We start from the raw sequence: 17669 nt of genomic DNA on the forward strand, positions 1-17669 counted from the left end.
AGACATATGTATCTAACACTAATTTGAGATGTTGTGGCAACTTACACTCCTAACATGAGTCATTCATAATCCATTCATACACCAATATGAATCTCTTGTGAAAGGTTTGAGCCTTATCTGAACCCTTTTCACATCTTTGTGTTTAAAGTTAAATTTCTTGAAATTAAATTATATTATTTTATATTATATTATATTATTTTTCTTATATTTTATTTTATATTTTATTATTATTTTTCTTATATTTTTTTATATTATATTAGTGTTTTCAATTTAAATATTAAAACCAATTTAAGGGTAAAAAAATCAAATAATTTATATTTCTTTTATTATTTACTAACAAATCAGCAAAAATACAAAAACATATGACCTATATAATTATATATATAATATATATATAAATAATTATATAATATATATATATATATATATATATATATATATATATATATATATATATATATATATATATATATATATATATATATATTAGTGTAATACATAAGAATGTAGTGTAATAGTATATATATTATATATTATATATATATATATATTTATATATAAATAATATATTTATATATAAATAATATATTTATATATAAATAATATATATATATATAAATAATATATATATATATAAATAATATATATATAAATAATATATATATATAAATAATATATATATGATAACCATCTTTGTAACCTATATGTAACTCCCTCTTTGTAACAAAGTTCAAATAAAGCAAATATATGTGTACATACAAAAGAATGGGGGTGGTAGAAGATAATATTAGTGTTTAGTGAGTGACCACAAGGTCTCCTCTGAATACTTTTTATTTTCTTCTCCGAGGCTATGGGTCCCCACATTGGCACCAGAGGTCTTCCTCACAAACTTTTTATATAATATATATATATATAAATAATATATATATAAAGGTAAAACTAGCTAGTTATACGTAGATATATGATAACTAACCAACCCTACCAAACCTAACCTAATATATATATATAAACATATATATATATATAAATATATATATATATATATATAAATATAAATATATATATATATATATATATATAAATATATATATATATAAATATATATATATATATATATATATATATGTCGTACCTAGTAGCCAGAACTCACTTCTCAGCCTACTATTCAAGGCCCGATTTGCCTAATAAGCCAAGTTTTCCTGAATTAATATATTTACTATATTTTTTTTATTATGAAATGATAAAGCAACACTTTTCTCTATGTATGAGGTAAATTTTTTTTTATTGAAGTTAAAATTAACGTAGATATATGACCGAACCTAACCAACCCTACCTAACCTAACCTAACCTATATTTATAGGTAAGGTTAGGTTAGGTAGCCCAAAAAAGCTAGGTTAGGTTAGGTTAGGTAGGTTAGGTAGACGAAAAAACATTAATTCATGAAAACTTGGCTAATTAGGCAAATCGGGCCCTGAATAGTAGGCTGAGAAGTGCGTTCTGGCTATTAGGTACGACATATATAAATATATATATATATATGTCGTACCTAGTAGCCAGAACTCACTTTTCAGCCTACAATGCAAGGCCCGATTTGCCTAATAAGCCAAGTTTTCATGAAATAATATATTTTCTCTATTTTTTTTCTTATGAAATGATAAAGCAACCCATTTCATTATGTAAGAGGTGAATTTTTTTTTATTGGAGTTAAAATTAACGTAGATATATGACCGAACCTAACCAACCCTACCTAACCTAACCTAACCTATCTTTATAGGTTAGGTTAGGTTAGGTAGCCGAAAAAGTTAGGTTAGGTTAGGTTAGGTAGGTTAGGTAGTCGAAAAGCAATTAATTCATGAAAACTTGGCTTATTAGGCAAATCGGGCCATGCATAGTAGGCTCAGAAGTGAGTTCTGGCTACTAGGTACGACATATATATATATATATATATATAAATATATATATATATATAAATATATATATATATATATATATATATATAAATATATATATATATATATATATATATATAAATATATATATATATATATATATATAAATATATATATATATATATATATAAATATATATATATATATAAATATATATATATATATATATAAATATATATATATATATATATAAATATATATATATATATATATATATATATATATATATATATATATATATATATATATATATATATATATTTATATATATATATATATTTTTATATATATATATATATTTATATATATATATATATTTATATATATATATATATATATTTATATATATATATATATTTATATATATATATATATATATATATATTTATATATATATATATATATATTTATATATATATATATATATATATATATATATATATATATATATATATATATATTTATATATATATATATATATATATATATATATATATTTATATATATATATATATATATATATATATATATATATTTATATATATATATATATATTTATATATATATATATATATATATATATATATATATATATATATATATATATATTTATATATATATATATATATATATATATATATATATATATATATAAATATATATATATATATATATATATATATATATATATATATATATATATATTTATATTTATATATATAAATATATATATATATTTATATATATAAATTATATATATAAATATATATATATATATATATTTATATATATAAATATATATATAAAATTCGTGTTAGAATTATTAATCTTACTTTTTCGGTCATATTTAATAATATATATATTTATATATATATATATATATATATATATTTATATATATATATATATATATATATTTATATATATATATATATATATATATTTATATATATATATATATATATATATATATATATATATATATATATATATATATATATTTATATATATATATATATATGCTTAAGGCACAACTCTTCTAAACACGAGAGTGAAGTATACAACTTTAGAACACTTTCCCACCAGGAGACTCGAACCCTAGCCAGCACAGAAGCCTTCCAGCAACTGGCATAACAGGTACGCCTTAACCCACTCCACCACCCGCTCAGACTCTTAAAAGAGATGGTAATTTCGGAGTATTTAAATACACCAAAGATCATCACCTCCCAAGAGCACCAGAGCAAGTGAGGGGTCATTTAGACGTTAATTTCATCAAGTCCCTGTTAATATGGGAAGACACAGTGTCTATGCTTAAGGCACAACTCTTCTAAACACGAGAGTGAAGTATACAACTTTAGAACACTTTCCCACCAGGAGACTCGAACCCTAGCCAGCACAGAAGCCTTCCAGCAACTGGCATAACAGGTACGCCTTAACCCACTCCACCACCCGCTCAGACTCTTAAAAGAGATGGTAATTTCGGAGTATTTAAATACACCAAAGATCATCACCTCCCAAGAGCACCAGAGCAAGTCAGGGGTCATTTAGACGTTAATTTCATCAAGTCCCTGTTAATATGGGAAGACACAGTGTCTATGCTTAAGGCACAACTCTTCTAAACACGAGAGTGAAGTATACAACTTTAGAACACTTTCCCACCAGGAGACTCGAACCCTAGCCAGCACAGAAGCCTTCCAGCAACTGGCATAACAGGTACGCCTTAACCCACTCCACCACCCGCTCAGACTCTTAAAAGAGATGGTAATTTCGGAGTATTTAAATACACCAAAGATCATCACCTCCCAAGAGCACCAGAGCAAGTGAGGGGTCATTTAGACGTTAATTTCATCAAGTCCCTGTTAATATGGGAAGACACAGTGTCTATGCTTAAGGCACAACTCTTCTAAACACGAGAGTGAAGTATACAACTTTAGAACACTTTCCCACCAGGAGACTCGAACCCTAGCCAGCACAGAAGCCTTCCAGCAACTGGCATAACAGGTACGCCTTAACCCACTCCACCACCCGCTCAGACTCTTAAAAGAGATGGTAATTTCGGAGTATTTAAATACACCAAAGATCATCACCTCCCAAGAGCACCAGAGCAAGTGAGGGGTCATTTAGACGTTAATTTCATCAAGTCCCTGTTAATATGGGAAGACACAGTGTCTATGCTTAAGGCACAACTCTTCTAAACACGAGAGTGAAGTATACAACTTTAGAACACTTTCCCACCAGGAGACTCGAACCCTAGCCAGCACAGAAGCCTTCCAGCAACTGGCATAACAGGTACGCCTTAACCCACTCCACCACCCGCTCAGACTCTTAAAAGAGATGGTAATTTCGGAGTATTTAAATACACCAAAGATCATCACCTCCCAAGAGCACCAGAGCAAGTGAGGGGTCATTTAGACGTTAATTTCATCAAGTTCCTGTTAATATGGGAAGACACAGTGTCTATGCTTAAGGCACAACTCTTCTAAACACGAGAGTGAAGTATACAACTTTAGAACACTTTCCCACCAGGAGACTCGAACCCTAGCCAGCACAGAAGCCTTCCAGCAACTGGCATAACAGGTACGCCTTAACCCACTCCACCACCCGCTCAGACTCTTAAAAGAGATGGTAATTTCGGAGTATTTAAATACACCAAAGATCATCACCTCCCAAGAGCACCAGAGCAAGTGAGGGGTCATTTAGACGTTAATTTCATCAAGTCCCTGTTAATATGGGAAGACACAGTGTCTATGCTTAAGGCACAACTCTTCTAAACACGAGAGTGAAGTATACAACTTTAGAACACTTTCCCACCAGGAGACTCGAACCCTAGCCAGCACAGAAGCCTTCCAGCAACTGGCATAACAGGTACGCCTTAACCCACTCCACCACCCGCTCAGACTCTTAAAAGAGATGGTAATTTCGGAGTATTTAAATACACCAAAGATCATCACCTCCCAAGAGCACCAGAGCAAGTGAGGGGTCATTTAGACGTTAATTTCATCAAGTCCCTGTTAATATGGGAAGACACAGTGTCTATGCTTAAGGCACAACTCTTCTAAACACGAGAGTGAAGTATACAACTTTAGAACACTTTCCCACCAGGAGACTCGAACCCTAGCCAGCACAGAAGCCTTCCAGCAACTGGCATAACAGGTACGCCTTAACCCACTCCACCACCCGCTCAGACTCTTAAAAGAGATGGTAATTTCGGAGTATTTAAATACACCAAAGATCATCACCTCCCAAGAGCACCAGAGCAAGTGAGGGGTCATTTAGACGTTAATTTCATCAAGTCCCTGTTAATATGGGAAGACACAGTGTCTATGCTTAAGGCACAACTCTTCTAAACACGAGAGTGAAGTATACAACTTTAGAACACTTTCCCACCAGGAGACTCGAACCCTAGCCAGCACAGAAGCCTTCCAGCAACTGGCATAACAGGTACGCCTTAACCCACTCCACCACCCGCTCAGACTCTTAAAAGAGATGGTAATTTCGGAGTATTTAAATACACCAAAGATCATCACCTCCCAAGAGCACCAGAGCAAGTGAGGGGTCATTTAGACGTTAATTTCATCAAGTCCCTGTTAATATGGGAAGACACAGTGTCTATGCTTAAGGCACAACTCTTCTAAACACGAGAGTGAAGTATACAACTTTAGAACACTTTCCCACCAGGAGACTCGAACCCTAGCCAGCACAGAAGCCTTCCAGCAACTGGCATAACAGGTACGCCTTAACCCACTCCACCACCCGCTCAGACTCTTAAAAGAGATGGTAATTTCGGAGTATTTAAATACACCAAAGATCATCACCTCCCAAGAGCACCAGAGCAAGTGAGGGGTCATTTAGACGTTAATTTCATCAAGTCCCTGTTAATATGGGAAGACACAGTGTCTATGCTTAAGGCACAACTCTTCTAAACACGAGAGTGAAGTATACAACTTTAGAACACTTTCCCACCAGGAGACTCGAACCCTAGCCAGCACAGAAGCCTTCCAGCAACTGGCATAACAGGTACGCCTTAACCCACTCCACCACCCGCTCAGACTCTTAAAAGAGATGGTAATTTCGGAGTATTTAAATACACCAAAGATCATCACCTCCCAAGAGCACCAGAGCAAGTGAGGGGTCATTTAGACGTTAATTTCATCAAGTCCCTGTTAATATGGGAAGACACAGTGTCTATGCTTAAGGCACAACTCTTCTAAACACGAGAGTGAAGTATACAACTTTAGAACACTTTCCCACCAGGAGACTCGAACCCTAGCCAGCACAGAAGCCTTCCAGCAACTGGCATAACAGGTATGCCTTAACCCACTCCACCACCCGCTCAGACTCTTAAAAGAGATGGTAATTTCGGAGTATTTAAATACACCAAAGATCATCACCTCCCAAGAGCACCAGAGCAAGTGAGGGGTCATTTAGACGTTAATTTCATCAAGTCCCTGTTAATATGGGAAGACACAGTGTCTATGCTTAAGGCACAACTCTTCTAAACACGAGAGTGAAGTATACAACTTTAGAACACTTTCCCACCAGGAGACTCGAACCCTAGCCAGCACAGAAGCCTTCCAGCAACTGGCATAACAGGTACGCCTTAACCCACTCCACCACCCGCTCAGACTCTTAAAAGAGATGGTAATTTCGGAGTATTTAAATACACCAAAGATCATCACCTCCCAAGAGCACCAGAGCAAGTGAGGGGTCATTTAGACGTTAATTTCATCAAGTCCCTGTTAATATGGGAAGACACAGTGTCTATGCTTAAGGCACAACTCTTCTAAACACGAGAGTGAAGTATACAACTTTAGAACACTTTCCCACCAGGAGACTCGAACCCTAGCCAGCACAGAAGCCTTCCAGCAACTGGCATAACAGGTACGCCTTAACCCACTCCACCACCCGCTCAGACTCTTAAAAGAGATGGTAATTTCGGAGTATTTAAATACACCAAAGATCATCACCTCCCAAGAGCACCAGAGCAAGTGAGGGGTCATTTAGACGTTAATTTCATCAAGTCCCTGTTAATATGGGAAGACACAGTGTCTATGCTTAAGGCACAACTCTTCTAAACACGAGAGTGAAGTATACAACTTTAGAACACTTTCCCACCAGGAGACTCGAACCCTAGCCAGCACAGAAGCCTTCCAGCCACTGGCATAACAGGTACGCCTTAACCCACTCCACCACCCGCTCAGACTCTTAAAAGAGATGGTAATTTCGGAGTATTTAAATACACCAAAGATCATCACCTCCCAAGAGCACCAGAGCAAGTGAGGGGTCATTTAGACGTTAATTTCATCAAGTCCCTGTTAATATGGGAAGACACAGTGTCTATGCTTAAGGCACAACTCTTCTAAACACGAGAGTGAAGTATACAACTTTAGAACACTTTCCCACCAGGAGACTCGAACCCTAGCCAGCACAGAAGCCTTCCAGCAACTGGCATAACAGGTACGCCTTAACCCACTCCACCACCCGCTCAGACTCTTAAAAGAGATGGTAATTTCGGAGTATTTAAATACACCAAAGATCATCACCTCCCAAGAGCACCAGAGCAAGTGAGGGGTCATTTAGACGTTAATTTCATCAAGTCCCTGTTAATATGGGAAGACACAGTGTCTATGCTTAAGGCACAACTCTTCTAAACACGAGAGTGAAGTATACAACTTTAGAACACTTTCCCACCAGGAGACTCGAACCCTAGCCAGCACAGAAGCCTTCCAGCAACTGGCATAACAGGTACGCCTTAACCCACTCCACCACCCGCTCAGACTCTTAAAAGAGATGGTAATTTCGGAGTATTTAAATACACCAAAGATCATCACCTCCCAAGAGCACCAGAGCAAGTGAGGGGTCATTTAGACGTTAATTTCATCAAGTCCCTGTTAATATGGGAAGACACAGTGTCTATGCTTAAGGCACAACTCTTCTAAACACGAGAGTGAAGTATACAACTTTAGAACACTTTCCCACCAGGAGACTCGAACCCTAGCCAGCACAGAAGCCTTCCAGCAACTGGCATAACAGGTACGCCTTAACCCACTCCACCACCCGCTCAGACTCTTAAAAGAGATGGTAATTTCGGAGTATTTAAATACACCAAAGATCATCACCTCCCAAGAGCACCAGAGCAAGTGAGGGGTCATTTAGACGTTAATTTCATCAAGTCCCTGTTAATATGGGAAGACACAGTGTCTATGCTTAAGGCACAACTCTTCTAAACACGAGAGTGAAGTATACAACTTTAGAACACTTTCCCACCAGGAGACTCATCAGGGACTTGATGAAATTAACGTCTAAATGACCCCTCACTTGCTCTGGTGCTCTTGGGAGGTGATGATCTTTGGTGTATTTAAATACTCCGAAATTACCATCTCTTTTAAGAGTCTGAGCGGGTGGTGGAGTGGGTTAAGGCGTACCTGTTATGCCAGTTGCTGGAAGGCTTCTGTGCTGGCTAGGGTTCGAGTCTCCTGGTGGGAAAGTGTTCTAAAGTTGTATACTTCACTCTCGTGTTTAGAAGAGTTGTGCCTTAAGCATAGACACTGTGTCTTCCCATATTAACAGGGACTTGATGAAATTAACGTCTAAATGACCCCTCACTTGCTCTGGTGCTCTTGGGAGGTGATGATCTTTGGTGTATTTAAATACTCCGAAATTACCATCTCTTTTAAGAGTCTGAGCGGGTGGTGGAGTGGGTTAAGGCGTACCTGTTATGCCAGTTGCTGGAAGGCTTCTGTGCTGGCTAGGGTTCGAGTCTCCTGGTGGGAAAGTGTTCTAAAGTTGTATACTTCACTCTCGTGTTTAGAAGAGTTGTGCCTTAAGCATAGACACTGTGTCTTCCCATATTAACAGGGACTTGATGAAATTAACGTCTAAATGACCCCTCACTTGCTCTGGTGCTCTTGGGAGGTGATGATCTTTGGTGTATTTAAATACTCCGAAATTACCATCTCTTTTAAGAGTCTGAGCGGGTGGTGGAGTGGGTTAAGGCGTACCTGTTATGCCAGTTGCTGGAAGGCTTCTGTGCTGGCTAGGGTTCGAGTCTCCTGGTGGGAAAGTGTTCTAAAGTTGTATACTTCACTCTCGTGTTTAGAAGAGTTGTGCCTTAAGCATAGACACTGTGTCTTCCCATATTAACAGGGACTTGATGAAATTAACGTCTAAATGACCCCTCACTTGCTCTGGTGCTCTTGGGAGGTGATGATCTTTGGTGTATTTAAATACTCCGAAATTACCATCTCTTTTAAGAGTCTGAGCGGGTGGTGGAGTGGGTTAAGGCGTACCTGTTATGCCAGTTGCTGGAAGGCTTCTGTGCTGGCTAGGGTTCGAGTCTCCTGGTGGGAAAGTGTTCTAAAGTTGTATACTTCACTCTCGTGTTTAGAAGAGTTGTGCCTTAAGCATAGACACTGTGTCTTCCCATATTAACAGGGACTTGATGAAATTAACGTCTAAATGACCCCTCACTTGCTCTGGTGCTCTTGGGAGGTGATGATCTTTGGTGTATTTAAATACTCCGAAATTACCATCTCTTTTAAGAGTCTGAGCGGGTGGTGGAGTGGGTTAAGGCGTACCTGTTATGCCAGTTGCTGGAAGGCTTCTGTGCTGGCTAGGGTTCGAGTCTCCTGGTGGGAAAGTGTTCTAAAGTTGTATACTTCACTCTCGTGTTTAGAAGAGTTGTGCCTTAAGCATAGACACTGTGTCTTCCCATATTAACAGGGACTTGATGAAATTAACGTCTAAATGACCCCTCACTTGCTCTGGTGCTCTTGGGAGGTGATGATCTTTGGTGTATTTAAATACTCCGAAATTACCATCTCTTTTAAGAGTCTGAGCGGGTGGTGGAGTGGGTTAAGGCGTACCTGTTATGCCAGTTGCTTGAAGGCTTCTGTGCTGGCTAGGGTTCGAGTCTCCTGGTGGGAAAGTGTTCTAAAGTTGTATACTTCACTCTCGTGTTTAGAAGAGTTGTGCCTTAAGCATAGACACTGTGTCTTCCCATATTAACAGGGACTTGATGAAATTAACGTCTAAATGACCCCTCACTTGCTCTGGTGCTCTTGGGAGGTGATGATCTTTGGTGTATTTAAATACTCCGAAATTACCATCTCTTTTAAGAGTCTGAGCGGGTGGTGGAGTGGGTTAAGGCGTACCTGTTATGCCAGTTGCTGGAAGGCTTCTGTGCTGGCTAGGGTTCGAGTCTCCTGGTGGGAAAGTGTTCTAAAGTTGTATATATATATATATATATTTATATATATATATATATATATTTATATATATATATATATATATATATATATATATATATATATATTTATATATATATATATATTTATATATATATATATATATTTATATATATATATATATATATATATATTTATATATATATATATATATATATATATATATATATATATTTATATATATATATATATATTTATATATATATATATATATATATTTATATATATATATATATATATATATATATATATATATATATATATATATATATATATATATATATAAATATATATATATATATATATATATATATAAATATATATATATATATATATAAATATATATATATATATATATAAATATATATATATATAAATATATATATATATATAAATATATATATATATATATATATAAATATATATATATATATATAAATATATATATATATATATATATAAATATATATATATATATATATATAAATATATAAATATATATATATATATATATATAAATATATATATATATATATAAATATATATATATATATATAAATATATATATATATATATATATATATATATATATATATATATATATATATATATATATATATATATATAAATATATATATATATATATATATATAAATATATATATATATATATATATATATAAATATATATATATATATATATAAATATATATATATATATATATATATATATATATATATATATATAAATATATATATATATATATATATATATAAATATATATATATATATATATATATATATATAAATATATATATATATATATATAAATATATATATATATATATATATATATATATATATATAAATATATATATTATTAAATATGACCGAAAAAGTAAGATTAATAATTCTAACACGAATTTTCTCAATCTTTCGTACATTATGCTTCACTGTTGGAGGTAAATCAAAAACCACTTCTCCAAAATTCATTTTTATTTCTAGTCTTACGCGACACGGGCGCGTTTCGTAAAACTTATTACATTTTCAAAGACTTCACAAATACACAACTGATTAGAACTTGCGTTTCCCTGATTTTATATCTACATTTGAGTGAGGTGGGAAGGGTGATGTGGCATTACATTTGAGTGAGGTGGGAAGGATGATGTGGCATTAACACAAGACAGAACACTAGAGGATATTAATAGGGTATTAAAAGTATCAACACAAGACAGAACAGAAACAATGGGTATTGAATAGAAGTGTTTGTAGAAAGCCTATTGGTCCATATTTCTTGATGCTTCTATATTGGAGCGGAGTCTTGAGGTGGGTAGAATATAGTTGTGCAATAATTGGCTGTTGATTGCTGGTGTTGACTTCTTGATGTGTAGTGCCTCGCAAACGTCAAGCCGCCTGCTATCGCTGTATCTATCGCTGTACCAAACCATCGCCAGAGAAATCCTAGTAAACAACACAGAAATCATCGATAGATACAGCGATAGCAGGCGGCTTGACGTTTGGAGGCACTACACATCAAGAAGTCAACACCAGCAATCAACAGCCAATTATTGCACAACTATATTCTACCCACCTCAAGACTCCGCTCCAATATAGAAGCATCAAGAAATATGGACCAATAGGCTTTCTACAAACACTTCTATTCAATACCCATTGTTTCTGTTCTGTCTTGTGTTGATACTTTTAATACCCTATTAATATCCTCTAGTGTTCTGTCTTGTGTTAATGCCACATCATCCTTCCCACCTCACTCAAATGTAATGCCACATCACCCTTCCCACCTCACTCAAATGTAGATATAAAATCAGGGAAACGCAAGTTCTAATCAGTTGTGTATTTGTGAAGTCTTTGAAAATGTAATAAGTTTTACGAAACGCGCCCGTGTCGCGTCAGACTAGAAATAAAAATGAATTTTGGAGAAGTGATTTTTGATTTACCTCCAACAGTGAAGCATAATGTACGAAAGATTGAGAAAATTCGTGTTAGAATTATTAATCTTACTTTTTCGGTCATATTTAATAATATATGTCTACAGGAAAGACTGCTACCAAAATATACTAATGATAAATATATATATATATATATATATATATATATATATATATATAAATATATATATATATATATAAATATATATATATATATAAATATATATATATATATATAAATATATATATATATAAATATATATATATATAAATATATATATATATATATAAATATATATATATAAATATATATATATATATATATATATAAATATATATATATATAAATATATATATATATAAATATATATATATATATATATATATAAATATATATATATATAAATATATATATATATATATAAATATATATATATATATAAATATATATATATATAAATATATATATATATATATATATAAATATATATATATATATATATATATAAACATATATATATATATATATATAAATATATATATATATATATATAAATATATATATATATATAAATATAAATATATATATATATATATAAATATATATATAAATATATATATGTCGTACCTAGTAGCCAGAACGCACTTCTCAGCCTACTATGCAAGGCCTGATTTGCCTAATAAGCCAAGTTTTCCTGAATTAATATATTTTCTCTCATTTTTTTCTTATGGAATGATAAAGCTACCCATTTCATAATGTATAAGGTCAATTTTTTTTTATTGGAGTTAAAATTAACGTAGATATATAACCGAACCTAACCAACCCTACCTAACCTAACCTAACCTATCTTTATTGGTTAGGTTAGGTTAGGTAGCCGAAAAAGTTAGGTTAGGTTAGGTTAGGTAGGTTAGGTAGTCGAAAAACAATTAATTCGTGAAAACTTGGCTTATTAGGCAAATCGGGCCTTGCATAGTAGGCTGAGAAGTGCGTTCTGGCTATTAGGTACGACATATATATATATATATATATATATATATATATATATATATATATATATATATATATATATATATATATATATATATATATATATATATATATTTTATTAATGATATATATACATATATACACACAGAAACAAAGATTCTTCTATATAGACATTAGAGAAGATTCAGCGGTATGCCATGCACCAGGCTCTCCGCTGTTTTCATTATTCGTCATATCCGACTCTGCTATGTGATGCACATGTATTCTTGCTTCACCACCCTGTAATGAAATATTGTTTGTTACTAATTGTTTTCAATAATACATTATTTTATTATATAATATTTAATTTATTAATTAAAAACCGTTTCCATATTATAGAAAAAAACTAAAACAAGAATCTATATAAAACTATAGAATAGAATAGACTAATAGAATAGAATATATATATCATATATATATTTATATAAATAAATATATATATATATATAAATATATGTATATATATTTATATATATATATATTATTATATCCTGTATTATTCCAGCCCATTATTAGAGATAGTAGCCACCTCTTATTTTGGTTTTCTTTCATTATTAGTGCTCAGAAAATTAAATATATCTACATATTTAGTCAAAATCAATTACATTATTTTATCTTATTCATAGCATAAATGTTCACAAAGATTACTAAAAAGAGATTGAATTAGACTACAGCAAATTGGCAAACTTTACCTTGTATCTGTTTCCACCGTGTTTGTTTGGGGCGTTCTTCAACATATCAGCAATACTTGTCTCAACATCTCTTTCAGTTGCATTAGTGTGGGTGTTGATACAGGCTTCTGGAAAGTTATAAGAATTAATTAATATATATAATTATAATTCTTTTTGTCAGGAGACAAGAAGCCACAGAGTAATAACATTGTTGGCTTTTATTTAGGTGTTCCCCTGTTCTCCAGTCTTCCTCCGTCCCCTCGTCCCCTTTGTCCTCCCCAGCATTCTCCATTCCCCTGTCCCCTCGTCCTCCCCACCATTACCCTCTCCTCTGTTCCCTCGTCTTCCCCACCATCCCCCCTCTCGTCCTCCCCACCATTCTAAACTACCTCATCCCATGCATTCCATGATGGTCTGATGCTTCCATCTGAAAATTGGGAACATCAAAAGATCTGACTTTCCCAATTTTCTGATGGGAACATCAAATGATCTGATATTCCCATCACTGAAAAATAAAAAGATAAAAAAAATGATATGAAAAAATAGAAAATAAAATATACTCATGAAATGAACAGAATGGTTAACAACGCAGCTCAATTGCAATGCAATGTCACAATAACATTTAATAACAATAACATTTAAATATTCTTTAAGATATAATCTAGAAGAAAATAAGGATATTGAAACGGTTCATGAACTCTATTTCAATAAAGGACACTATGGGGAACTTTGAAAAATAGTTATTGAGTATAATTAGACAGACTTGTTGCTAGGCAGAGGAGTAATGAGATATATGGCAAATTTTGCAAAATATACAATGAAGGTACACAAACATTCATACCCAAACAAAGCAAAATGCTAGGTAAGAACAAAGCATTTGGCCCGTAGGAGAAAGGAGATACCCACAAGACTAGAATACAAGTCATTAACAAGCATGCAAGTATAATACATAATACATGCAGACATATATAATCCAAAAAAATGTCAAATTTACGTACTTATTATTACATTACAAATATCCAAGGTTTTGAAGACACGTTTCCTCTTGCGCCCAACGAGTGAATACTGAGACCAGACCCCATAGGTCCCTATCCTCCTCATCATTCGTCTCACTGTGTCTCCACAGCTTGCACCGCCCATTTGAGACAGCGTCTGGACCTGTTAAAATAATGCATAAGCTGTAAGGTAATAGAGAATAATATATATCTTTCAATCTCAACATTAGATTTTCTAATTTCCAACTGTATTAAATAAATAGCATTAAAATATTTTCCTTCTTAACTATTACAAAAATCAACGAATTTGAGTAACTTTTGCTTTTGTTTTATTTGTACCTTAAACATAACACTGAACAATCAATTATGTGCCACCCCACCTTCCTTCATCTGCAAAAAAACTAATCAAAAGACATATGTACAAGGCTAAAAAAATTCAGCAACACTTACCATACTCAGGCTAAAAGAATTAAGCAACACTTACCATACTCTTTTTATATTCACTGTTAACTTTTAGCTCATGTGACAGACTTTCCACCTGCTCAACAGTTTCAAGTGGGGATGGAAGAATGTCTTCCAGGATTGGTATATCTCCATGTGTTTTTGACATATGGGTTTCCGTCATTTTGACAATATTCAGGATATCCCCTGATAAAAATGTCAATTTTGATAATTCCTTCATTATGTATTCCATTTTTTCTGTTAGTGCAAAAAAATAATTCATCAACAGCATTGTGTGCAACACCATTCTTGTTTACCCACTGAATTAATAAATTCTGTGGGTAAACAAGTGAATGATGATTATCATGGTCATCATTCTCCTCCTCACTTTGAGAATTAGATAATACATCATGAATATCAGTAAGATTCATGTGTAAATCATCAATTTCAGAGCCTAATCCATACTCTTGATTTGACTCGGCTTCAAAAGAACTAATGTCATTGTCTGACGACTCAATCTCTGAACTTGATGCTGCCTCAGTAAGATTAATGGGTTCACTAGTGTGTACAGCTGTATTTGGATGCATTTTGTGTATACGTTTTAGCCTTCTTGATACTTGCATCCATCTGTTGTTGTATTGGAGTCGCTTTTTTCGCTTATACTCGTACATTCTGTTAAAGAGTGTCAAATTTCTACATTAGACTACCATATTACCTATATTATTGTTAATAATGTATTGACAGATGCAATATGCATTAAAATTCTAAAAATAAGTCATTCATTATATACAATGTGTGATAATTAAAGCTGGTGCATATAACATCCTTGTCAGGCACATGCAAAAGTGAACACTTCCAGAATTGGAGACATGCAGAAATGTAACATATGGAAATAGAGGCATGCCAAAACAAAGACATGCATAAATTCAAATTCTTATCGAAATAATTTCTAGTGATTATTATATAAATTATTCCATCAGTACTAGATCAAATATTCAATACCATCCTCCCATTGGAAAGAGTAATCATGTCCTGTTGGACATTAATTATATGTTGAGATATAATCTAAAAGAAAATAGGGACATTGAAATTGTTGTTAAACTCTATTTCAATAAAGGACACTATAGGGAACCTAGAACCCTGTATTACAAGTGTAAGTGATAATTTTGGAAAATTTAATTAAAGCTAATTGTGTAGGACACCTGGAGATATGGTGCCCATATCTAAAGAATCACATCAACTGGTAAAGGTATAGACTTGCCAATAAGTGGCTCCCAGGTTAGAGGCATAAAATGCCAAAACTAGATGGTAGAATAAAAAGAAGATATTGTAAAAGGTAACCAAACAAAGATGCCACAGAAATATTAGAAAATTAACTTTCGCAAGCAGCGTGGTAGACATGGTTGGAACAAGTTAGGTGAGAGGGTGGTGGAGGCCAAAACCATAATCATAATCATCTGTATCAAACCTTATTACAGGTAAAACCAGTAGGCAGTCTACTGTATTTTATCAAACCGTTATTAGTATAATAGATCTCGTAATAATTTTGCAAAAATAATAGCATTTACTATTTTTAAAAGATTATTAGCAAATTTACAGAAATGGTGCATTCGGAAGACAAAACCAATTTTTCACTTTTGACAATTGAGCACCTGCTACATCCAGATTCTAGGGAGGAAAGGAAGGACGATCTTACTGGATCCCATAGCCTCTCCGAGGCACAAACCAGGCTTTTACATAACCCCCCCCCCCTGCACCCGAGCTTTTTAAAATAGTAAATGCCACTATTTTTGCAAAATTATTACGAGATCTATTATTCTATTAAGAGTTTGATAAAATACAAACCCTGGGGCCATAGAACGGCTATTTAATCCCCTTGAACGGACCTGTGCATGGGCCAATGAGGCATCGAAAAAAAACAGACCGGCTTGGGAAAAAAGCAAAATTGCCGGTCTATGGCCCAGCTGATGGCTGTGCATGAATGGCTAATGGCTAATGACTGTTAGTTATGGAACTAGGTTAGACTATGTATGTTTAAATCTCTGATTTAAACAGAGCCAGTGTTCAGTCAAATAACTGAATTTATCAAATCTTATCCTTGTATAATATACAAGCTGATGTGAGATCCCTGTCTACAGGTGGACTGGAACTATTATCCAGTAGGCAGTCTACTGTATTTTATCAAACCGTTATTAGTATAATAGATCTCGTAATAATTTTGCAAAAATAATGGCATTTACTATTTTTAAAAGATTATTAGCAAATTTACAGAAATGGTGCATTCGGAAGACAAAACCAATTTTTCACTTTTGACAATTGAGCACCTGCTACATCCAGATTCTAGGGAGGAAAGGAAGGACGATCTTACTGGATCCCATAGCCTCTCCGAGGCAC

The 17669-nt window shown here is 33.0% G+C and overlaps 1 protein-coding gene across 1 annotated transcript; it reads right to left on the bottom strand.

The window, feature by feature from the left end:
- Nucleotides 1-13278: 13278 nt before the first annotated feature.
- Nucleotides 13279-14993, bottom strand: LOC138370151 (uncharacterized). The gene is made up of 3 exons (XM_069334143.1): nucleotides 14838-14993; nucleotides 13861-13967; nucleotides 13279-13408 (listed from the first exon to the last, which is right to left on the bottom strand). The coding sequence occupies exons 1-3, from the start codon at nucleotides 14977-14979 to the stop codon at nucleotides 13292-13294; spliced, it is 366 nt and encodes a 121-aa protein (XP_069190244.1). The 5' UTR covers nucleotides 14980-14993; the 3' UTR covers nucleotides 13279-13291.
- Between the last annotated feature and the right edge of the window lie 2676 nt (nucleotides 14994-17669).

This window comes from Procambarus clarkii, chromosome 31 (assembly GCF_040958095.1).
Source record: "Procambarus clarkii isolate CNS0578487 chromosome 31, FALCON_Pclarkii_2.0, whole genome shotgun sequence".
NCBI classification, from domain to species: Eukaryota; Metazoa; Arthropoda; class Malacostraca; order Decapoda; family Cambaridae; genus Procambarus; species Procambarus clarkii.

Excerpts from the sequence above, each read along its gene's own strand:
- LOC138370151 (XM_069334143.1), bottom strand. The coding sequence starts at position 14,979 with ATGGGCGGTGCAAGCTGTGGAGACACAGTGAGACGAATGATGAGGAGG. Across the intron at positions 13,968-14,837 it reads TATTTGTAATGTAATAATAA|AAGCCTGTATCAACACCCAC; the intron begins GTACGTAAATTT and ends ATAACTTTCCAG. Across the intron at positions 13,409-13,860 it reads ACGGTGGAAACAGATACAAG|GGTGGTGAAGCAAGAATACA; the intron begins GTAAAGTTTGCC and ends ATTTCATTACAG.